Here is a 24,855-nt window from a genome sequence, read left to right on the forward strand (position 1 = left end):
TATGTTTTAAAGACAACTTTCATTATCTGTAACCGTAACAAATATGTATAAGAAAAATACTTTTCCCAATTAGACTTATTTCATATTATTATTAGAACCTCTATATAGTACGTAAAGCAACAATACTGCTGTCATGTGGTATAAGGACGTAAGCACCAATGTAAACAACATATGAGCTATTTATATCTTGGGAATCCCCATTTCACGGTCCACAATACTATCTGGGTCATGTAGCAATGTGCAATATATAACACTATCTGAATACAGTTCGAAATTGAACCATAAAACAAATCCTTCAAATTTCAAACATATTTCCGACCATAACTCAAAACTGACCCCGTGGTGCTCATGTCCTTTTACCTTTATCATAAGATGGCAGAAGAATACATGGTAACATGTTTGTGGGTACAAAAAAAAAGGCAACTCTCAAAAATGATATTAAGTTGGAAGTTTTGTAGATTGGAATACAACCGACGCATAATTATTTACAGGTCTGATCACCAAACTTATGGTCTCATTGTTGTGATGCATTTATTACAACAATGTTGAAACAGTCCAAAAATCGTTTTCGGCAACCAGACCTGCTAATACGCGCATGTGGGTAACAACACAATAGAAGTTGAGTTTAAGAGTGTTGACTTTATGCAGATTCCACTGTATTGAATTGAGAATCAAGATCATGGCTGTCACAGCCTCTTGCTGAAAACATTAAGAAATCATTTTAGACCAGACCTGCATAGTACTACTAAAAACTTGTAGAAATACAAATTTTCGGCTCCAGCTACAGAACTGCATTTTGCCTCTTTGACTCAATAAGTCGTTTTGAAAAGGAGCGTTTAAGGCTTAGAATCTATATTCAGGACTTTGGAGTATTTTTTGGATCTTACTGAAGGCAAAATACTTATATCTAAAGCTATTCAAAGTGACTTTATATTTTTTTCCCTTGGAAACCACGAATATTTGAAATTTCAAGTAGGCAGATCCGTGTTAGACGAGGGATAAAATCAATTCCAATTTAATATTAAGGATTATATTATAATTTTTAGGTTATAAAACTTGTTAACGTAATATCATTTTGGGAAGATGAGTCACCATTACTATAAATAGATATGGAAGCGTTGTTCTCACACCGAAAGGCACGTTTTAAAAAACATAAACATTTGAAAGAAGAAAAAAAATGGAGCTACAGTCTGCGTCATAGAGTGAGAATTTCACCATTGTTAATCTATTTTCAGTGGGGAAAAAAGTAAATACATTTAATGTTATTTCACTAGAGTTCAGCACTCAGAAAGTGGTCGGTCTATGTGTATACATAAAAGTTCAATAAAGTCTTGCCTCCTGAATAGGATTCAATAGTCTGATGTCACGTCCGCCCAGCAATGAGCAGCTTGGTTCTAAACAAAGAAAACCGGTACTTTTTTTTATTCATGCTGGCCAAAACTTTTTCACATGTCATGTGATCAGAATATATGAAGTCAAAACATGATCAAATTTATAATGTTTTTCTCCTCTGGATACACTTTTATGCTCATCAGAGAAGTATTTCATAAGGGCATCCGCCATTGTTCGGATAGTTTAGAACCAGTTTCTAAGTTACTATGCGTCATTACGAGGGAAGTGACGTCACGACTGTTGAACCCTATTGGCAACCCTGGAAGACATTGCTTGCTTTTAGCCGCTTGATTTGAAAAAAAAAATCAGCCATACTGGTCTGCGAATGCTTGTCAGAATTTATCATATAAACTTTCTTCTTGGCTTTAGAAGTAATGATGAAAGCTAAATCATAACGGAATCAAAATGAGTAAAATGAACTGAGATTCGTTGAGCAATTCTACTTTCCCAAGCACAAGTGAAATTTTTTATGGAATAAAATTGGGAACTCATTATTCTGCCCAACTCTGAAAAAAAAACATGTATTTAAAATTTTGACCAGAAAACTCATCCTTCAAAAATTGATCGATTAAATTGACTCAACATCTTGGAACGGGTCTCACTTGAAGATTTTGTGAAGTCCCTGGTTTGACAGTTTTTTTTGCCAAAATGAGAGTCATTTTAATTGATCAATATTTGAAGGACGGGTTTTCTGGCCAAAGTTTTAAATACGTTTCTATTTTTTTTCTGTGTATGACAGAATTGGAATGTATAGATTTATGGTTTTTGGATGTTAAAATCTTTTTAAAATGAGAAATAATACTGTTAAAATATGTACGACTGTCGACCCGCAACAGATATCCACCCATGAGCCGGAGTTAGAGCTCATAACTCCTGATGAACTCTGAAATAGCGAAAAACAATAAGGCGTTGTTAATTAGTAGGCACTCCAATTTGACTACAACATTCTTTTCCTATCAGAAAAAGAAAGAAAAGAGCTGCATCAACAATAAGTTGAATTTTTAAATATACATTGAAATATTTATAATTATGGAATATGGAGAATTTTGAACTAAGCTTTTAAATTATATAAACAAATAAACAAAAAGTACTTTAAGTAGTGAATAAAAATCCACCAAATTTAGGATATATATATATATATATATATATATATATATAATATATTATATATAATAATATATATATATATATATATATATATATAATATATATAATATATATACATATATATACATATATATATATACATATATATACATATATATAATATATATATATATATATATATATATATATATACATATATATATATATATATATATAATATATATATTATATATATATATATATATATATATATATATATATATATATATATATATATATATATATATATATATATATATATATATATATATATATATATATATATTATTTTTTAAATATTTACCACAATGTTTGAGACAGTCTACATTAATGTTTCAGGCTTAATTTGGCATCGTGAGATGTACGGTACGTGTCCACATCGCCGGAAGTTCTTGTTAATTAACTACAAACCGGAAACACTTCAAGAAACAACAACAGTCAGCAAAACAACTCAGTCCTGACGATGGCAAATTAAGCCTGAAACATTAATGTAGACTGTCTCAAACATTGTGGTAAATATTTTAAAAATAATAATTCGCTCCATTACTACATGTCGAGCACTTTTCGTACCATATTTGTATCAAACACGATTCAATATATATATATATATATATATATATATATATATATATATATATATATATATATATATATATATTAACTCTGGATTTAAAATCGTGTGGATTTCAAGAAAACAAAATCAAATTGGAGGTCAACAAAGTACCAGAAAATGTCATGAGAAACATTGAGTTTGAGACCGCAAACAAAAATCACATTCACATGCGACCGGCTGCATAAACACAAAATTTTTTTAAAATCAAGTTTAGTCCATTCAAATTAGTTACAGACTTTGGCATTCAGAAGTAAAGTGTGGAGCAAGGATGTATATATATAAATAATGATGAGAAATAAAGGGTATAGAGATGTGCCAGATGAAAACAGAGAATACAAAAATCACATACAGTGTACTGAGGGCCATTTAGATCCCACATTTAGTTCTCTGACAATATATATATAATGTATATATCTTTTGACTGATAATAAATATGGTGTATAGAAAAGTACCAGATGAAAACAATAAAACTATCACAATATGAAATAAATAGTAGAATAAACAACACTTTTCAACTTAATTACATAAAAAGAAAAGAAGAAGATGATATGATGCACATTTAGACAATATTTAAAGATGAAAAACATTAACTTTTTATAAATGACAAGTCAAAAAAAAAAAAAAATAAATAAAAAAAATATGACCAATGACAAGTCAAAAAATACCCAAATCACCATAATATTGACCCATTATCTCATAGCAGTATCATGTTGTTATGAAACAGATTCCACCAAAAAGAAAAACAAAAAAAATTAAACTGAAAACTGTTCGAATTACAAAATAAGAGACTTCAGATGTTTCAGAAACTGCACCCGTTGTTCTCAATACAGTCTGATGAATCAAACAGTTCATTATTAGTGCAGTGGCATCCTGATAAATCCAACACACCGCTGGGCCAGAAATATTGGTAGACTTTAAGCAAGCAAGGTTGACTTTCAGAGTGTCTGAGACAACCTCTTTTAGAGCAAGCACTACTAATAGGCCAAGTGCCAGTGACTGGGGGAGTGCCGGGCAGGGTTCCCATCAGGCTCAGTCTGACCAGCACATATAATAATTTACACTGGTTTACACGAGGAAGCCCTTGGCTCAACCCAGCCTAAGCCCAAGCCCAGCCTCAGTCTGCTCTCACCCTAATTGTTACACTTCATCTTTTTTATTTATTAACTTATTTGTTTTCTTCAATAATTTTCGTCAGCTTTACACAGCTTAGCATCAACCAAGTTTCTTAGCAGTGAAAATTTTACCAAAAAAATATTAATATTAATCCATTCACGAATCGTACAAATAAAAACTCCATCACCTCCTCTCAATAAAATTTAGTATACATTTACTTTCTTAATGTACATAGGTTAGTATGACAAATTAAGTCATTTTGAAATAAACACTGCCTCCCGAAAATATCACATAAGTAGGGAAAAAAATAGCTCACTCCTTTAAACAAACTCACACTGAAATAAAAAATGAAAATATTTTGTATTTAACTCAAAGTGATTTGGGTCAGTATAGATGCCAACTGTCATGAAAATTATGAAATGAATTTTTTAGTGAAAAAATGGTACCATTACAAATAAAAGAAAGATGCCTGTTTACTTGTCTTTCGTCAAAGGTAAAGAGTATTTTCTATAGTGTTACGACACTGTGAACAATGTTTAATTTTACTCATGAAATATTGATTGCGCTGGATTACACATCATTTTATTTTTGGAAACTATATACACATTTTGTCCTCCTAATTTACACATTTCTCATTCTTGAACTCTCTCCTTACCGACCATTTTCATAATTTTTTCCAGAAACGCTATACTGAACCAACACAGAACGACTTTTTACACTCAAACTCATGAGAAATAAGTAAGTACTTTGTACTTACATACCAGATATCATATTTTTGTGTAGCTTAACAAGCTTCTATAAAATAGATTTTTCATACATTTTTTTATGTGCAAAACAAATCTGATCTTTTTAAAATGTTCATTGTATCATAACAAATGTGATGATTCTCCTGTAGTTGGTAAGAACAGGGTTAGCAAAGCTGCCAACCCCATCTGATGAGAATGAGTACAATGGGACCTCAAAATGGGGGAGATTTCATAAAAATGGGTACAATCCTGAAATCGACGGAAACTAACCATTGTGAAAGTAAGAGGAAGGTATAGTTACATAAAGTCACACCGCACAAGCTCAATTGCAGCAACAATGATGTTCCCAAGACTATAATCCAATCCTTTCAGAATTCTACCTCCCAGCATGAAGATCATAATTGGTCAAAAAATATATGAATATCCACTTGGTCACCAGGGTTTCTCAATAGGCTAGTAATAATATGAATTACAACTAAAGAAAACTGAAGTGACTCTGCACACTGAAAATGGTACAATCTTGGGGGAAATGTGTACAAGCGTACAATCGCTGAAAATGCGTACAATTCCGCATTTTTTGCAGTAGGTTGGCAGCTCTGGGTTAGGATTGGCAGCTCTAGATCAGGTATCAAACATGAAAAATAAACATGACAAATGAGGGCAGTCCAAATGCTTCAGATATAGCATCCAATCATTGGACACGAGCGAACATGGTCGTTGGGTAGATTAAATTAGTTCAAAGCGAATTATCAATTTAATAATTGAGTAGCTTAACTCTCTCCTAACCGATCCTTTTCAGCATTTTCCCAAAATGGCAGGCTTTCCCAGCCGAAAAAATTACTTTTTAAACTCAAACTAGGCACTCTACAAAACAACTTTATCAAACAAAGATCATTCTTCAAAGTGTGTGATGTGCAAAATAAATCTGAATAAGAAAAATGTATATTGTGTCATAAAAAAAAGAAGAAAAATTTGAAAAATGAAAACAAAAAGCAAAAACAAAAAAAAAAAGCAGACTACCAAAAACCCTAAAAAAAAGCATCTGAAGTTGATTTCTAACAATAAGTAATATAATATTTTAGGACATACTGATGGCACACATTCTGTCTATGCTTATTTATATGCTTGATACCCATTTAAAAAAAAAATATGCTCATAGAATTGTACTGTACATTTACGCTTTGAAAAAAAAAAATCAAATTAGGAATAGAACTGAAGTAGTACAGGAGAGAAGATGAAATACTATTTTTCGGAACACGAAGCAGTGCAGAACACAATTACGAAGACCAGCCAAGTTTTCAGTTTCAAAAAGAGGGGAAAAAATCTTCCACGGTCAAAGAGTAGCAAAAAATAAGAGACAAACCATCATGCACACATTTCAACATAAAATAAAAAATACATGTTTTAAAAAAAAAACAAAAAAACTAAAAATAGCAGTTTGACACAATGACACAGACAAAAACAAATACAAAGATAATGACAACATACATTTAGTTTGATACTATAAAATGTGAACTTACTATAAAACTATAATTTACACTATCGGTAAAAAAAATATACCATATCAAATTTCATAAAGAATCGGGGAAAATTTTATAAAAACGGAGAAAGCAGGAATGGAGAACGAGAAAGAAAATCAGTGAATTTCCTGTGCAATCCGGGAAGGTTGGCAGGACGGGTTAAGTTGGGGTTTATTTTTTTAGTGCACAGATAAGTTCAATAATGATAGAAAGGACATCAAAGATAGTGTAGTGCATGGATATGAGATATAGTGAAACCCTGAATTTAACATCAAATGAGAACAAAAAAAATCAATAAATTTCCAATTTTCGAGGCAACTCAAGGCTAGAAATAAACAACAAACGGATCAAATTTTTATATTTTGAATTGTCAACTCTGGAATGAATACAGACCTGCCAAATTGAAAACTTCAAATTTAGTAAATTTTATGTCAATTTTTAGTATTTTGACAAGGAAATTAGTAATTTCTGAAATTGTATACGAACAGCCACAAATTGACAATGATGATCACATTATATCGTCATGCTTATGCCCTGTAGAAATGCTTTATTTTGTTATTATCATCATCATCATTGCTGTTTTTATTATTATTATTGTTATTATTATTATTATCATCATCATCATCATTATTATTATTATTATTATTATTATTATTATTATTATTATTATTATTATTATTATTATTATTATTATTATTATCATTATTTAAGTATTACTGAGAATTAAAAATTCGTAATTTTCCATAATTGGCCATGAAATTTGTATAAAATTCGTAAAATTACGAAAAATTCGTAAGATTTGGCAGGTATGTGAATATCTCAGCAACAGAAAAGATTAGCAATGTGTCAATTTGGGGTTTGAATTCAAATAAACAATCTGTTCAGAACCAACTGAACAGGGGGCAGCGTGGCTTAGCAGTACAGTCTTTGTTTCGTGCCCAAAAGGTACTGAGTTCGATCACCCGCCGCTGCACTGTGTGACCTTGAGCAAGTCACCTCGCCTTAGCTCAATTTGTGGCACTCTACTGCGCTAACACCTGGGTTATTCCAGCCTTCCCTAGGAATAGACCCTAGAGACAAATTTTCCCATGAGAAGAATAAAAGGATTTTTTTTTCTTTTTAAACTGCCAAACGTTGAATAAGAGTTATCCGTATCGGCAATCCATATCACAAAATTTAATTTTGTTCTTACTTAGATTAAATTCACTTTTGCTTTTCATTAGATCCATTCAAAAGAATTAGCCACTTACAACGAATTGCTATATTTAGTCAAACTCAAATCAAAACCTTGACAGGTTTTAAACAAAAAAAATATTATTTATTTTTAACCAAGCAAACCATACAAAAAAAACTGAACATTTAGAAGAAAATCCCTGGAGTCTCTTAAATAAATAATTCTAGAATCCATTTTTTTTAAATTATCGCAATAATGATTCATAAAACTATCCATCGTTCGCATTCTAAAACAGATAAACAGTGTTTAAACAAAAAGATCAGGGAAACATAATGTCATGACATCAAAATTTTGCTTTTATAGTTATAAAAAAAAAACCTTATCAGTCTAACTATCATAAAAAAAATCTTATCAGTCTGAATATCATTTTTTTAAAAATACTTATCAGTCTAACTATCATAAAAAAGCCTTAGTCTAATAATCATAAATAAACCTTATCAGTCTAACCAACGAATTTCCAGCTAAAAAATTATTTTGCCTACTATTTGAACATTAAAATGAGGATTTTGTGCACAAAATCTGCTGCATCACAAGTTCAGGAAATATTCATGCGTAAAGAAAATGAAGGTGAAAGTAACTAGTGTCATGACAAAGTCATCACAAATGGCAAGGGAGAATTCAATGTCAAGGATAAACTAGAATCGGAAAATTCATACAATGAAATAGTGAGTTGCCATTCAAATTGGGTTTCCAAATTTGACATTCATCAAAATATCAAAGTTAAACATTAAAACAAACAACAAACAAAACAAAAACAATAAACAGTAAATCTTAAATAGGAAAAATCATTTCATGCACAATGATTTGACATTTAAAGCGTCTTTTCAATCTTATGAGCAGGAGAGATGGGAGACAATACCAAAAAGTAAAAACAGAAGTCAATATCTTTGATTCCTACTTTTTACGACATCCTTGATTTTCTGGCTGCAAGTGGAGTAAATTAGAGACAAACAATCTGAAAATACGACTAAAATCGTCAATGAGATCAAAGTCGAGACTGTTCCAATTGTCCTTCAATGTGTGCCAGACCTTGGGAAAAGGGGTGGATATCAGATGGACTACTGGAACACCTGAGGAAACAGAAAAAAGGTCAAAAAATATGAAAGTCTATTGAATAAATGAATTGAATTGAATAAATATTCTAAGTAAGAAAAATACATACATACATCATTTATATACAAAAACAACAAAAATGTATAAAACAATTTTTTAAAAATAATTTATATCTCATAATGTAATTGTCAAATTGGATTTTTAGTAACAATAAGATTCCAAACCCACTGGACAATTCGTCACTAAAACTTTGCGCGGTGTTTAAAATTGACACAAAGGTGGTTTGGGTGAACTATGAGATTGATTAGACATCGTAATCATTTTATCGAAAAATCTTTTTTTTTTTTTCATCAAATCCCATCGAAAACAGACACCATCCTTTTTAGCACATGGGTTGTCTGTCAACCTTCTGGTTAGCGAGTATAACAATGATATTGGAGTACTTGCATTGATTCGATACCAGTTAGTAGTTCCTCTCATTATTTTGAATACAATCAATTTCTTAAAATTTATATTAACCATTTTCTGCTCTTAACATTGGGAAAGAATTCGAGGATAAGTGAGTGAAATATACAAGATATTAATGCAGAAAATATCTCTCCATGCAAAAAATAAAAGGCCCAGTAGAGTTCTCTTATGAAGTCGAAAAATATATTGTCAATTAAGATGATAGAAATTGAGTCAAAATTTTATCCAACGCTTCAATCATAAATTTTGAGTTGATCAACTTATCACCAAGTTCATTGAATGAGCACCGTTCATTTAATTTAATATCATTAATTTAAAACACTTTGGGTTCTTAGATCTGGTGGAAAGTATTTTGCAATAGACAAGCGCCACATCCAAAGGGTAGCAAGCAATTGCTATTGTCCGTTTGACGCAATAGAACTGGGATAAACTCCGGCTCCATGGGCCCAATGGCTCTGAAGGACTTTTGCCTGTAAATAGTTAATATTGCAAAAACCTTTCAGCCCCACTCATAATTCCAATCCAAAAGTCAATTCATATTGAATGACAATCAAGCCAATATTATTATTAGTAGTCCGTCAGAGCCATTGGGCCCATGGAGCCGAAGTTTATCCCGGTTTCCATAGCTACTCTATCGCAAAGTACTTTCCGCCAAACTTAACAGGCTCAGCTACCCATTCACTTCTGGGTGGACAGGGGGGTCAGAAAAAATCTCGACTGCATCCGGGATCGACCTTGGTCCCTTTGCGTGTGAAGCGAGTGCTCTAACAACCTCCAATCAACCCAAAATAAACAACACATATTTAAAATTTTGGCCAGAAAACTCATCCTTCACATATCGATCCAGTTAAAATGACCCACATCATGACAAATACTCTCAAACCTGGGATTTTAATTTTTAAAAATAGTTTTGACCAGAAGAGGATCTTTTTAATCAATCGATATTTGAAGGATGAGTTTTCTGGCCAAAATTTTTAATACATGTTTTTTTATTCAGAGGACAACAGTATGCCCATATCTGATAGGAGATAATTCCTTACCTTTTTCCATGAAAGGTTTGTGATCATCTTCAACTCTCCCTCCTGCCTGGAATTCACTAAAAATGGTTCTGGGGTTCTGGCGTTTCAAGTAGCCTTTATCTTTTAAATATTTTTCTATGAAATAAAATAACAAATAAATGCATAAATAAATAAATATATAAATATCATCCCAGTTTTTCCCAACTTTCTATTCCATCTCTTCTCCACAAATGTCCCAGAAACCGTTACTGCCTCTTTTTGATGGTATCGATCAATATTCTTCCTTTTCTCACCTTTGCCAGCACTTCCTCATTTGTATACCTGTCTGTCCTACATTCTTCTATACATCCACATCTGAAATGCCTCAAACTTCCTGGTACATTCTTTGTCAAGCATCCACATTTCACAACCATATAAAAGGGTAATTATAACATACATTTCCACTACTTTCATTAAGGTTTTCAACTTTAGGTTGTTTGACACAACTGGACGCATTTTATGGAACACACTTAGATACAAAAATTGAAAATTTGGGACCATCAGGAGATGCTGATTTTAAGCAGAAGTTGACTTTAAGAGTGTTGACTTTATGCCAGTTCCATTGCAATTTTCAGAGACATGACTCCATATTTTTTTTGAAACGTTAAAAAAAATAAAAAAATAAAAAACACTTACCAATTTTTGCTAACTGTAGATAAGCATCAGACGTGTCGTGAAACTGATTCTGAATAAATGTGTCACTCGTTCCTATTAAATCCAGCAATATAAATTCACGCTGAAATGAACAATATAAAAAGAGCAGAAGAAATTTTATTTTTAATTAATTATTTTGCACCATTAAGAATGAAAATGTGCTTATGGCATAGCGGTAGTTTCTACATAAAAATTCTACTTTAGTATTTTTCTCTCTTTGCCAAAATACATTCCCTAATAAAAAAGATAATATTATTATATTATTGTCAAAAACCTTCTCGAAATTTGCACCTACGATGAAGTATTAAACTCTACAATTCTATGTATGATTTTAATATTATTTTTCAAGAATTGCAAATAATCGATTCTTTTTTTTTTCTTAAATAGGGTTCGGGCTCAACATTGTTCCCCATTGCCAACGTTAAAATTTTATCATCGAGTAGAGATTTACGGACAAATCTAAAAATGATAAAACTACATTTTTTTACAGACTGATATATGTTTGATTTTGTTTTAAAGGGTTTTACAGAGCTTGCAACACATTCAGGTCATATCAGCGCCAGTAAAAAGGAAGAAAATTGGATAGTAAAAACATTCTAGATGTATAATTAAAAGGACTTGAGACTTGAGGAAAAAGTAAGACAGGAGAAATCATTCGAATAGGGAACAGATGTAGATTCCAAGAGCACACTATCAGTGCACTTTGTTTGAGATCACCTAAAAGTCTCACCCAGACACCAGCACAAGATTCCACTAAGTGGAATACACTCAAATGTTTACAAATCATATGTTAAAAATACAAAAATAACAGTACATAACAGAGATGATTTACAAGGGAAAAAATATAGTCTCCCAAAACTCTAACTATACATTTGACTGTTTCCCTCCCAGCCAAGGATTCCGGCCAGCGTCAGGACAAAACTAAGTAATCTCATTCCAAGACAAAGACAGAAAGCAATTGGAAAACATAAAGAGGGGGATAGAAGATACAGCAAGTACCTCCCTGACTACTATGGGCAGTCAGGAACCCCACCCAGAGACAGATATATGAGCAATTTGCAAACCTTTTTAAAGTATAATTTTATCAGTCGTTGACTGAAATAAAAACTAGGAAAATCTGCTAGGTCTAAATTCTCAGTCCTTAACTTGACTTTTGGCTTTCATAGCGAGTATAATTTAGCAATGACTATCCCGCACAAATCTTTGGGCCTCTTTTTCGCTCACGAAGTGCCCTAATTCGCGACAAAATATGGGACGAAGCCGTTTGGTATATGCTATTTTAAAAACTTAATTACGACGCCGTTTAGATTATCAGAAGACCGTTAAAAATAGATTTTTACTCTTTGGAGTAAAATATTTCTAAAACTACCGGGCGTGTAGGTTTTGTCGCTGACAAGGTAATACATGAACATATCTTCTTTTAGGTTGTAAAATTTCATATGAATATGACGAGTACTTTTCAAAACACCATCCTAATTTGTTCTTCATTTGTAAAAGACAAAGCCATTTTGCCCCCCTACAGCCCGAATCACAAGTTCAAAACGATTTGGCACCAAACAGCGGCTGAGCGAGTCGTGGCAAAGCGCTTTCTGATTGGTTGACCTCATTTTAAAGTTCATGACTAGTCAAAATGTCTGCGCGTCTCACTGGCAGAGGGGTGTTTATCGTCTGCCATTGCGTTTGGGTTCAATAAACAGCTGATAATTTGACTGTTTAATTACAAGAATTTAAGAAACTATAATGTTAAAAGTTTTCTATTGCAATATGATCTACAATCTCAGCATGGGTTTAATTATTGTGTTCCAAGTCACGTTCTATCAGTAACCTTTGTCCCCTTGTCCAATTTCTCTTTTCCTTCTATATTTCTTTTGTTTACGTACCCAATCTCTCTCTCTCTCTCTCTCTCTCTCTCTGTGTGGTGTGTGTGTTTATATATAAGTTAGAACTCTTCTAATGTTTTCATCATATTCTCTATCAAATTTGCCATAAAATTGCCAAATTTCAATCTTTTAATCCACTTATTACGCAAGATACAACCAAAGGTCGAAAAAAATGCCGAAAAAGCGTCCCATATTTTCGCGTTTTTTTCCTCTTTGCGGGTCATCCAAATAAATGACACCTTTGAAACTGCATAACTTGTTTATTTATGAATGGAATTTCAAAATTCAAAAACATTTTTAATCAGTGGAGATAGGGCTTTGATTTCAGACAAAAATTTTCCTCAAAAAAAGAAAAAACCATTTTTCATAGTCATTCATTGATTCTATACAATTCTATCACATCTGCAACAAAAAAAAAGGATGATGTAATTCTCAATCTTATGTTAATTTCCACAATACAATAGGATAATAAGATGGCTGTTTGCAATGGCCTTTTTTCTCCACAAATATTGCAGCTTTTCCACTAGTATAAATAAAAAGAAAGCAAAAATAATTTTAGGTATGGAAGCTATATTTATCAACCTTTTTTGAAGATTAAATTTTAATTATGGGCGAAGCATCACATTTTTCCGAGCTTCGAAGCATCCCAGGGATAGAACCTTAATTTATAGTACAGGATTTTCTTTTCACTTCGTTAACAGCGTGTTTCTTGTTATATAATTTATTCATCATGTTTAAAAATCTAATATATGATTTTTTTAAAATTCCTTCCAAGCCACATGTCCCATGCAGCCAGAGTTTATCCTCATTTCTGTAACAGCTAACAGACTAACAATCACATGCAACCCTTTAAATAAGACAAATGTCGGCTGCAAAGTTCAAAGTACTTACTGTCAGATCAAACAAACCCAGCTACCCAAACAAACTAATCGAATCAAAATAAACACAATTTCAAATTACAAAGGCAGATTTATTTTTTTTAACACGTAGTCCCACTGAGCAATAAGGGCCATGGAGTTGGAGTTTATCCCAGTTTCTTTGGCGTGAAAAGGACAATAGCAATTTCCTGTTATCCATTGGATAGGATGCTAGTCTATTGCAAAGTACTTTCTGCCAGATCTAACAGACTTAGCCACCCATCCACTGCTGAGTGGTCTCGACTGTACCCCTCCCCTCCATCTATCTTGGTCCCTCTGCGTGTGAAGCGAGTGCTCTACCAACTAAGCTAATGGGACCCCCCACCCCCCCTTCCACAAGGTAGAGAGATTGGCTGATAATGTAAATAAACACTTACGATTTTGCTTAACTTATTGTCACCAGACTCGGTAAGCTCTTGTTTCCATTTCTCTGCCAAATGTCTGGCACCGTAAAGAGAATCCGTTTCGGACCACTGCTTAAAAGCCTCCTCTCCATCGAAGAAAACCAGTTGGAGAGTTATGTCTTTCACCTGAAAATTTAAAATCATGCAATTCTTTACCATACATTCTCAACTATCGTGTGGCTAATTGATCTGGCGGAATGACACTCTCCTTCCGACCTATAACCCCCCCCCCCTCCCTGTACTCAGATGTAAAACGAGTACCTGCCCTTGTAACAGCAATGCCTCTAACGGAAAAAAAAATTGTAATATTGCCTAACAGACGTCATGTCTCATACTTCATGTTTTATGTTGCTGTTGGCTTGAGACCCCCTGTAAAGCATTTTGAGCATGTTTAATGGATATTGGCTTAATTATAAAAGCTCAAGTTCAATATCGGATGACCTCTGTGGTGCAATGGCCGCACGTCTGACCAGCTGTTGAGGCAGGCTGGTTTCTCAGGATCATTTTTTTATTGAATTTTTCTCCATGTTTTGTCTGGCACTGTTTCATTCACACTTTTTCAAATATGTGTCAGTGCATGACGTAATCAGCCAGAAGGTGACAATTTTGGATTTGCATTTTGTTATCATTTTCTGAAAGAATATGCTCACCAGAGCATTTTGATCTTTATTTGAAGTAAATCGGGTGATTTTTCATAAAGTTATGGTATGGGAAAGGTATCCAGCAACTTTTCTCAAATTTCATACTTTTTCAACTTGACTAGCTGTAAAAAATATTTAGAAGTGAAATTAAGCATTGATATTTCCCGAAGAATTACAAAAGGGGGTTATTTAATCATTTATGACAAGAACTCATTTTTGATAAAAATTGACCTTCTAACTAAACAGCAATATCTCAGTTCAAACTTTTTTACCATTCGACTGATTATGTCATGCACTGACACATATTTATCTTGCACCCTTGTCTGCTCCTTGTGACAAGAGCTGAAGTGGAGTCTCTGGAAAGTCTCATTAAAAGGAAAAGATGGCAATGCTTGGGGCATATCAGTCGGAGACCTAATGAAACACTGATAAGAAAGGCTCTGCGATGGACACCCAAAGGAAAGAGGAGGCGAGGCATCTGCCCCAAGGAGACTTGGAGACATACCGTAGAGAGGGACCTAAAGCAGAGAGGTCTGTCCCTCAAGATGGCCCCAAAGATAGCTGCTGACAGGACCAGGTGGATATCCCTTGCATCGCCTCAAGTGCCAGCAGGCCCGGAGAGGATTGAGTGAGTGAGTGTCTGCTCCTTAATTGGTCTGAACATGCTCAAAGTACTTTACAAGGGATCCCCGGCCAACAACAATATGAGACATGACGCCTGTTATGCGATATTCCAATTTTCTTTCAAACAGACTTATTTCACACCTTTGTGAGTAAAGAGCCTTTTCCAGGACTCAGTAAGGCTCAAACCCATGACCTTCTGATCCAAAGGCTGGTGTCATACCACAAGACCACATTGCCACACATTAAGGAATTGGCATGGCAAATATATAGAAATATTGAATTTTTTAAAATGTCCCAATGCCTGATGTAAAATCAAAAAGTGAAACAGCATTATAAAATAATAATAATAAAAAAAATTAAAAAAAAAAAAAAAAAAAAAAAAAAAAAAGAAAAAAATTGAGCTTTTATATAGCGCAATATCCACTAAACGTGCTCAAAGCGCTTTACAAAGGGTCCCTGGTCAACAGCAACATTTAACATGTAGGACGGGACATGACGCCTATTAGGCGATATTATAATTTTTCGGACAAAGACAACGCTGTTAACGGCCAGGTACTCATTTTACACCTGAGTACGGTGAGAGAATGTGAGTAAAGAGCCTTTTCCAAGGACTCAACTATGCGCCGAGCGCGAGGCTCGAACCCAGGACCTTCCGATCCGAAAGCGAGTGTCATACCACTAGACCACATAGCCGCACAATAATAGTAATTATAAAAGTGACAACACCAGCTACAACAACAACAACAATAATAATAACAATAATAATAATAATAATAATAATAATAATAATAATAATAATAATAATAATCAGTGATGATACTCACAAAAAGTCAAAAAGGAGGAAAAGTCTCGGAAAAACGGAAAACTCACCTAGAACATTCTTGCACCACAGGAAAGTAGGCAGGATGACTTCTTTTGAGTACAATTTTAAAACGCCCGGAGTCCAGTAAAAGGAGGAAATTTTTTATATATATATATATTTTTAAAAAGGAGATATTTTTTAAAGATTTATTATATAAAAAAAAAAAGTAAAAGGAGGAAATGAAGGAAATGTCCGCGGATAGAGGACCTGAGGAGGAAAACCGAGGAAAGGAAAGAAAACCGCGGATTTCCGCGGATCCGCGGAAAAGTATCATCACTGAATAATAATAATAATAATAACAATAATAATAATCTCTAAAAAAAAAAAACAGCAAAGGGTGCAAGTGAAAGATAAGGATAAGAAAAGAAGACCATAATTAAAACTTATCTACACAAATCCAGAGTTTATCCACTTAAAAATTATCCTTACAGAGCTTTTGTCTTTGGGTCCTTTGCTTAGGAGACATGAAAGCTGTCTTGCTGTCTCCATCATTATGGCACAGGGCACGGCTGAATCAGTAGCACCTACAAACCTAATAATGATGATTTACAAAATCAATATAGTTCCATTTCTAGGTCGATAGAAATAGAAGAAAAAAAATTAATAATAAATAAATATATATGTTTTACGGCGCTTGCAACACATTTAGGTCATACCAGCGCCAGTAAAAAGGAAGAAAATTGGAAAGTGAAAAGATTCTAGATGTACAAAAAGGACTTGAGGAAAAAAGTAAGACAAAGGGGAGTGGTTCAAATAGGGAACAGATGTAGATTCCAAGAGCACACTATCAGTGTACTTGGTTTGAGATCACCTGAATGTTTCACTCATACACGAGCCCAAGATCCCACTAGGAGGAATACTCTAAAATGCTTACATTATACATTCAAAATAACAAACATAATAATACATAACAGAGAGATGATTTACAAGGAGAAAAATATCATCTCCCAAAACAATAACTATGCATTTGACTGTTTCCCTCCCAGCCAAGCACTAGGGCCAGGGCAAAATCAAGTAATCTCATTCCAAGACAAAGACAGAAAGCAAGTTGGAAAACAGATATAGGATAAGTACCTCCCTGTCCACTATGGGTGGTTAGGATCCCCACCCAGAAATATATATATACAGTGGAACCTCCCGATAACGACATGCCACGGGACCGAGTTTTTATGTCGTTATCCGGAGGTGTTCGCTATTTAGAGGTTTCCAAGATGGCGGACAAAGTGGGTGTGGTAAGGCCCGCGGACCAGTTTTTATTAACATTGACAGGACAAACAAAATATTGTAGTGTATTCCTCTTAGAGGGTTCTTGTGCTGTGTCTGGATGAGACTTTTAGGTGATTTGAACTGGGTACACTGATAGTGTGCTCCTGGAATCTACATCTGTTCCCTATTTAGACCATTCCCCTTTGTCTTACTTTTTCTTATGTCATTTCAATTGTAATTCTAGAATGTTTTTTACTCTCCAATTTTCTTCCTTTTTACTGGCGCTGATATGACATAGATGTGTCACAAGCGCTGTAAAACCTTTAACACATGTGAGTTACATAAAATTCCTCACCCTCTTCCTCCTCCTCCCACAAAAACACTACTACTACTACTACTATTACTATCACCACATAATATCACATTTTCCAAGATTTTGTGTTTACTTGCTTACACTTACATTTATACCTTGGTTTTTATTAATGCATATCAGCCAAGATTCGTCAAAAAAAAGCTGCGTTCTCATTGGTTTCAAAAGCTGCGTCCTCATTGGTTCAAGTCAAGCAGGAATAGTTTTTATAAACTTTGAGTACTCATACTCGGTATTTTTAGTATCAGATATCTACGAAAACTGCCGAAAATCGCCAAAATGATGTCGTTATTCGGAGGTTTTATCAAAAAGTGCAGTTATCTGAGGTTTTTTTTACGATCGTAAATAGAAAAAAAATCGGGACCACGGGCCAATGTCGTTATCAAGAGTTGTCGTATTCGGAGGTGTCGTAATCGGGAGGTTCCACTGTATATATATATATACACATACAGAGAGAGAGAGAGAGAGAGAGAGGAGAGAGAGAGAGAGGGGGAGAGAGAGATAGAGATAGAGAGAGATAGAGAGAGAGAGAGAGAGAGAGAGAGAGAGAGAGAGAGAGAGAGAGAGAAAGAGAGAGAATATTTGACTGATATTGTTTCTAAGTGACTGTGACTGTCTGAAAAGGGGAGGGAACGAATGGGTAATATTTTTTTGCTATAAACTTAATTTTAGAAATACTCCTGGCTAGAAAAAAAAACAACAAAAAAAAACCCCCAAAAAACATCACCCTCCATTTGGAAAATACTTTGAGTCTAAATGACAAGCAATGATAGATAGATAGAGGGATAGAGATAGATAGATGGATAGATAGATAGATAGATAGATAGATAGATAGATAGATAGATAGATAGATAGAGGGATAGAGAGAGATAGATAGATAGATAGATAGATAGATAGAGAGAGAGAGAGAGAGAGAGAGAGAGAGAGAGAGAGAGAGAGAGAGAGAGAGAGAGAGAGAGATTATTTGACCAAAAGAATGGGTCATTTTTGTTTTTTTGATTTAAACTTTTCAAACACTCCTGGAAATAAAAAAACAAACAAAAAAAACTCACCCTCCATTTGGAAAATACTTTGAGTCGAAATGACAAGCAATGACAATTTTCCTTGGCTTCGATGGATCAAAGGTAGCAATGATGTTATTAAAATCCTTATCACCATAAGGTGTCGAGTCCACAAAAGAGTCTTCCTCCACATGCCATCCCAATTTACTCATGGTGCTTTTGATGAACTTTCAACAACAAAAATATTTACAATAAGCTAATGACACAAAATTTGACATATTTTGAAAAGTATATGTGAGGCTGGCTGAGAAAACACGGGAAGATGCTGCAAGTTTCGATTCGAAATATGAACCAAAATCGAAGAACAAGTGTTTCCCAAAGAAACAAATTTTATTCAGAAAAAACTTGGGTTCTAATAGACTTAGAAATAAAATTTAAAGTGGTAAATGATCAGAAAGATGTGGTCTTCACCACTTCATACATAACTCAATTTATGAAATTTGCGCATCTTTCGGGGTATTAGCCAGCCACAAACATATATATATGACCTTTTATATATTGTTTTTCAAAACCTTGTAAAATATATTGGGGTATATGTGGTCTAGTGGTGTGATACTCACCTTCGATCAGAAGGTCCTGGATTTGAGTGGAAAAGGCTCTTTACTCACATTCACCAACCGTACTCAGGTATTTCTCGAGCAATCTCAAAATTCAAAATTGTTTTTGCTCTGTTTAAGCCCCAAACTCGTCAGTTATAAAAAGGATTGAATGATTATTTAAATTACAATGAAATGAAACAAAATTTTAAAAAAGGGATAAAACAAAGATCGTTTTGTTTTTTTGTTTATGGTTTTAAAGGTGTTTATGGCAGGTGTTTATGGCACTTGCGAAGCATTTAGGTCAAATCAGCGCCAGTTAAAAGGAAGAAAATGGAATAGTACAAAGTTTTAGAATTACAATTAAAGCATCCAAGAATAAGGGAGACAAAGGGGACTTGGTTCAAATAGGGAAAGAGCAGTTGTAAAACAGATATAGGGTGATAGAAGACACAGTATGTACCTCCCTGCCCACTATGGGCGAAATAAAGATCGTCATCCCAGCACTAAATACCCAGTAACAGTAACATTTTAAAGCTCGTGGAAGGAAAATAAATTAATCACTTAGTGAGACAAAGATAAATAAAAGGCACTAAATAAATATCAATAATTCCCATGTGAAATAACATACAGAGAGAGCAATATTCATACATTCTATTTTTAGAAAGTCCAAATAACGAATATTTACGAAGAAAAAGCCTCGGCCAATGTTCACACTGACTTGGAAAATTCCACACAATGTATACTATCTTAAGAGGCTATGTGGTCTAGTAGTACAACACTCACTTTCGGATCAGAAGGTCCTGGGTTTGAGCCTCGCTCTGCGCATAGTTGAGTCCTTGGAAAAGACTCTTTACTCACATTCTCTCACCGTACTCAGGTGTAAAATGAGTAACTGACCGTTGTCTCTGTCTGAAAAAAATTGTAATATCGACTATCAGGCGCCATGTCCCATACTACATGTTAAATGTTGCCTTGTAAAGCGCTTTGAGCTTGTTTAGTGGATAATGCGCTATATAAAAGTTCAATTTTACATATGTTGACATACAAGTTTCCCAAAATTCCATGTTTAGAAAGTCCAAATAACAAATATTTACGAAGAAAAAGCCCGGGCCAATTTCACACTGACTAGGAAAATTCCACACAATGTATACTATCTTTATTTCTGAACTTTAATTTTTTTTTTAAATTGCATTCCTGAAGAAAATTGTTATGATTTTTCAGAATTTGAGATTTTAAAAATCAATTTAACTCACTGTTTGTACTTCTTTATTTCCTTGAGTTCCGGAAACTCTTTCTTTCATCAAAGGTTTCAGCACATTTGTTTTGAAATCTTCCATGGCTGACATTTCGTGTGTCACATACTTCAATGCGGCGTCTTTTGTCACCCATCGTGAAACACGCTTCTGTTTTATGACAGAGATAACATTCAAAATGTACGATAATCGTATGATCAAATGATCTTTCAGAGTATGACAGAGAAAACATGCAAAATGTACGATCATCGTATGATCAAATGATCATTCAGAGTCGTCGACAATAATCAATTTGTACAGCGGTCAACTTTTCAAAGAACGAAAACAGGACATCCAATAGAGCACTACAGTCACAACCTAAAATGGATGTATATGTTTGGGACTACTATAACCCTCTCAATTTGTCTATTCTAGTAATAAAAATAAAAATCCTGTGATTATATAAATAATAAAAACAAAAACCATGAAATAATAGTGCTCAATTTATAAAATAAAAGGAGCTATTTATAAAATATTTCATTCAAGCATAATTATGAACAACTTCTACAATATTGTTTCGAGCATTCGCTCTCATCAGGAAATGATTATACTAAAAATATTATATATATTATATATATTATATATATACATTGTTTTGAGTGCTGGATCCACAACATGCCCACAAGACAGAGACGATTAGAAGAGAACAAACAGGACGATAGGCCATTTTTCTTCTATGCTGTATGAGAAAGAAAGAAAAGATAGTAAGTTATTAATAATTATGTAAAAGAAAAAGAGAAAACTTCAAGACAAAAACAAGAAAGCCAAACATTAGGACAAATAAAAAGAGACAATATGCAGTAAGACTTCAATTCACCAACAACAAAAATAATAATAATAATAATAATAATAATAATAATAATAATAATAATAATAATAATAATAATAATAACAATAATAATAATAATAATAATAATAATAATAATAATAATAATAATAATAATAATAATAATAATAATAATAATCTAATAACAATAATAATAATAATAATAATAATAATAATAATAATAATAATAATAATAATAATAATAATAATAATAATAATAATAATAATAATAATAATAATAACAACAATGTAAATCATTTATACCAAGCCTATTCCATATTTACAAACAGCCCTAAGCGCCAATTCAGTGAGTTCAGTGAGTGTTCAATACATAACCAATGGTAGATATTGCAATAGAGCAGGTACAAAACGTAGCCAGATAAATTGTGTAAAACGTTTAAATTATAAGTTCCATATCACACGCGAATGAGGAGTGGGTTGATGCCGATAAGGAGAAATAAATTGTTAGTTTGTTTACATCTATGAGTTGTTGAATCGGACACTGTAGGACGAAATGAAGCAGCGTAACTCTGACTTTGGGCTCTATAACTATAATTAGTTCACTTGTTAAGAAGAAGTGAGCAAGGCGAAATATCTAGGAGTAACAATAGATAACTGCCTTTAACTCTAACTAAGCAAGCCTGAATGCCGTGAACCGAGCTGGCCTCACTGACAGGCTGCATTCAGCGACGTGAATGTGAACCACGCCCAAGCCTGGTCTCACCAGACACTGGTTTGTTGAGCATCCTATAGTAGAGTAGGTGCCATGAACTACTTGGCACTGCAGTTGTTTGTTTTTTTTATTTTTAGAGAAAATTCTCTTGTCTAGAGCGTAGACACCTGAATTGAAGTTGAATTAGGGTGTAGTTTCAGTTTCAGTGTGATCCTTAATTTGAAGTGCAAAACTTCAACTTCAACGCAAGAACAACACACACAGTCACACAGTAGCCTCTTCATAACTATAACGCTGTGATTATCCCCAGACACCTGTCTGGGGATAATGAAAATTCGTTATCCCCAGACATATATTTGAAACTCTGCTCCTTAAACAATTATCCACATTCCAGAATATAGAATGTTTCCAAATGCACATAGAATTAAGGAAAGTTAATAAAATATCTATAAAAACATAAAATCAACCAACATTAAATCAGCTGTTACTACATATACACAATATGCGTCGACTTCGAAGTGAGTGGCCGAATGGTTTAGTCGTCTGCCCTGGAAGTTTTACCAGAATCGAAGTTGCGGGTTCAAATCCTGGTTCCGCCACTATTCAAAATTTTCTTTTTTTTTTTACATTCCGTCTTCTTTGTACAGAACGGTGCAAGGGATAAATGTCCCATCCATCCTCCCCCCACCTCTTTTTTTAAAAACTCTCTCTCTCTCTCTCTCTTAGTTCCTCCCCACTCCGATCTCAAAAAGTGACTAAAAAGGATAAATAATTAAAAAGCAAACAAACAGAAATATTCAGAGAGCGACCAAATGGTCAGATGGAGGAGAAAAAAACAAACAATACTATTTTTAAAAATAAAAACAATTTTAAGAGATTCATGCTCAGAAACGGAACAAAAGGTCAAACAAAAAGGAGAAAATAATAGACTCGCACAAAAAAAAAAAAAAAGGTGGAGGGGGGGGGGGGATGGGACATTTATCCATTGCAACGTTCTGTAAAAAGAAGACGGAATTTAAAAATAAAAAAATAAAATAACCAGGATTCGAACCCACAATGTCAATTCGGGTAAAACTTCCAGGACAGACGACTAAACCATTCGGCCATGACGCCCACTTCCAAGTCGACGCATATTGTGTATATGTAGTAAAGTAACAACTGATTTAATGTTGGTTAATTTTATGTTTTTATAGATATTTGATTAACTTTCCATATTTCTATGTGCATTCGGAAACATTCCATATTCTGGAATGTGGATAAAAAGAGCGGAGTTGCAAATATGTGTCTGGGGATAACGAAATTTGGTTATCCCCAGACAGGTGTCTGGGGATAACGAATTTTCATTATCCCCAGACAGGGGTTTGGGGATAATAATCATGATAATGAAAGCCCAGCCTTTTCGTTATCCAGACAGGCGTCTGGGGATAATAATGACAGCTGTCAGCCTAACTAGATACACTGATCCTTGAGATGGGACATCTAATAATTGAACCAAGAAAGTGTGTCGTCGCGTTGAATTACTATCAATTAAAATGAACTCATTTATATGACCAATTACACATTGGTTTGATTAAATATGGTATGAATCAGTATAACACCTGAAAGTGAAAGTACTTCCTTCACTGTTGCTGTTCTTCCTGTCCTCACTGTCCTATCATCGTCACCCACAAAACAAACAACAAACAAGATTTAGCTTGCAGTGTGAGCACTTTAGTGTCATCCTCTCGTATTGAATAGTATTCGTTTACTGGTCAAAAAGGTGAATTATGTCCAAGGAATTTACCCAATGGAAACCGTACGGTGCTCTTATTGGCTAACCAACCAGCGGCCTCGATGAGAAAAATATCCGCCATTTTGATGTTGGCTGGGAATCGCGTTACTATAGTAAACAAGCGCTGATCGGCCGTTCATGAAAACAAGTTGCTGCTCGCTCGTTTAACTCAAAATTATTCAAAACGATCTCTCTAAAATGATATAAATGTGACTTCTTAAGGTTTTCTTCACGGTCAAAACCACACAACATTCTATTAATGATTACGTCCGAGGCAAAAAGGAATATTGACAGGTCGACCGAGAGTTGAACTCGTGAGACGACAAACATCAATGCGAAGTGTAGCGAGAGTCAAGCTATTGTTTGTCTTGTCCTATTCTATATAGAGAAAAGGATAAATAGTATACCCCCGTGTGTGAGTGGTTGCGTGTCATAGTCTTGTTTTTAAATTGTTTCTGTTGTTTATGTGTGTAGTGATGACTCTCTCACACTCAATTTCAATGCCGAAAGAGGAATTCCCGCACACAAGAAAGGGGAATTGGGGTGGTATTTGGCATACATATTGTATAGTATCTAGTTCTAAATAGATAACTGATTAGAATTATATTATGATATATAAACACAATGCCAAATACAATTCCGAAGTTTCCTTATTTCAAATGAAGTAAAGCTCCAAAACCTAATGGTAGTGATTGTAGTACTGAGTGTTAGTGAGGTGATGTGGTGTTGGTGGTGGTTGTAGTTGTAGTAGTAATAGTGATGATGATGTGGTGGTGGTGATGATTGTAGTTG

The 24,855-nt window shown here is 33.9% G+C and overlaps 1 protein-coding gene across 1 annotated transcript; it reads right to left on the minus strand.

Annotated features, from left to right (window-relative positions):
- Positions 1-23,996, minus strand: LOC144962663 (glutaminyl-peptide cyclotransferase-like). Its single transcript, XM_078895782.1, has 10 exons — positions 23,891-23,996; positions 21,383-21,472; positions 20,755-20,904; positions 18,954-19,129; positions 16,755-16,857; positions 14,172-14,324; positions 10,980-11,079; positions 10,326-10,439; positions 8,663-8,834; positions 1-2,275 (listed from the first exon to the last, which is right to left on the minus strand). The coding sequence occupies exons 2-10, from the start codon at positions 21,458-21,460 to the stop codon at positions 2,257-2,259; spliced, it is 1,065 nt and encodes a 354-aa protein (XP_078751908.1). The 5' UTR covers positions 21,461-21,472; positions 23,891-23,996; the 3' UTR covers positions 1-2,256.
- Positions 23,997-24,855: the final 859 nt, after the last annotated feature.

Source organism: Berghia stephanieae, chromosome 1 (assembly GCF_034508935.2).
Source record: "Berghia stephanieae isolate SIO BIC M18660-M18661 chromosome 1, UCSD_Bste_1.3, whole genome shotgun sequence".
NCBI classification, from domain to species: Eukaryota; Metazoa; Mollusca; class Gastropoda; order Nudibranchia; family Aeolidiidae; genus Berghia; species Berghia stephanieae.

Bases quoted from the DNA above. Each gene is read 5' to 3' on its own strand.
- LOC144962663 (XM_078895782.1), bottom strand. From the start codon at position 21,460: ATGGCCTATCGTCCTGTTTGTTCTCTTCTAATCGTCTCTGTCTTGTGG. The intron at 19,130-20,754 runs GTGAGTTAAATT...TGTTGTTGAAAG, and splicing joins GAAATAAAGAAGTACAAACA to TTCATCAAAAGCACCATGAG. The intron at 10,440-10,979 runs GTAAGTGTTTTT...TTTATTTCATAG, and splicing joins TCTACAGTTAGCAAAAATTG to AAAAATATTTAAAAGATAAA.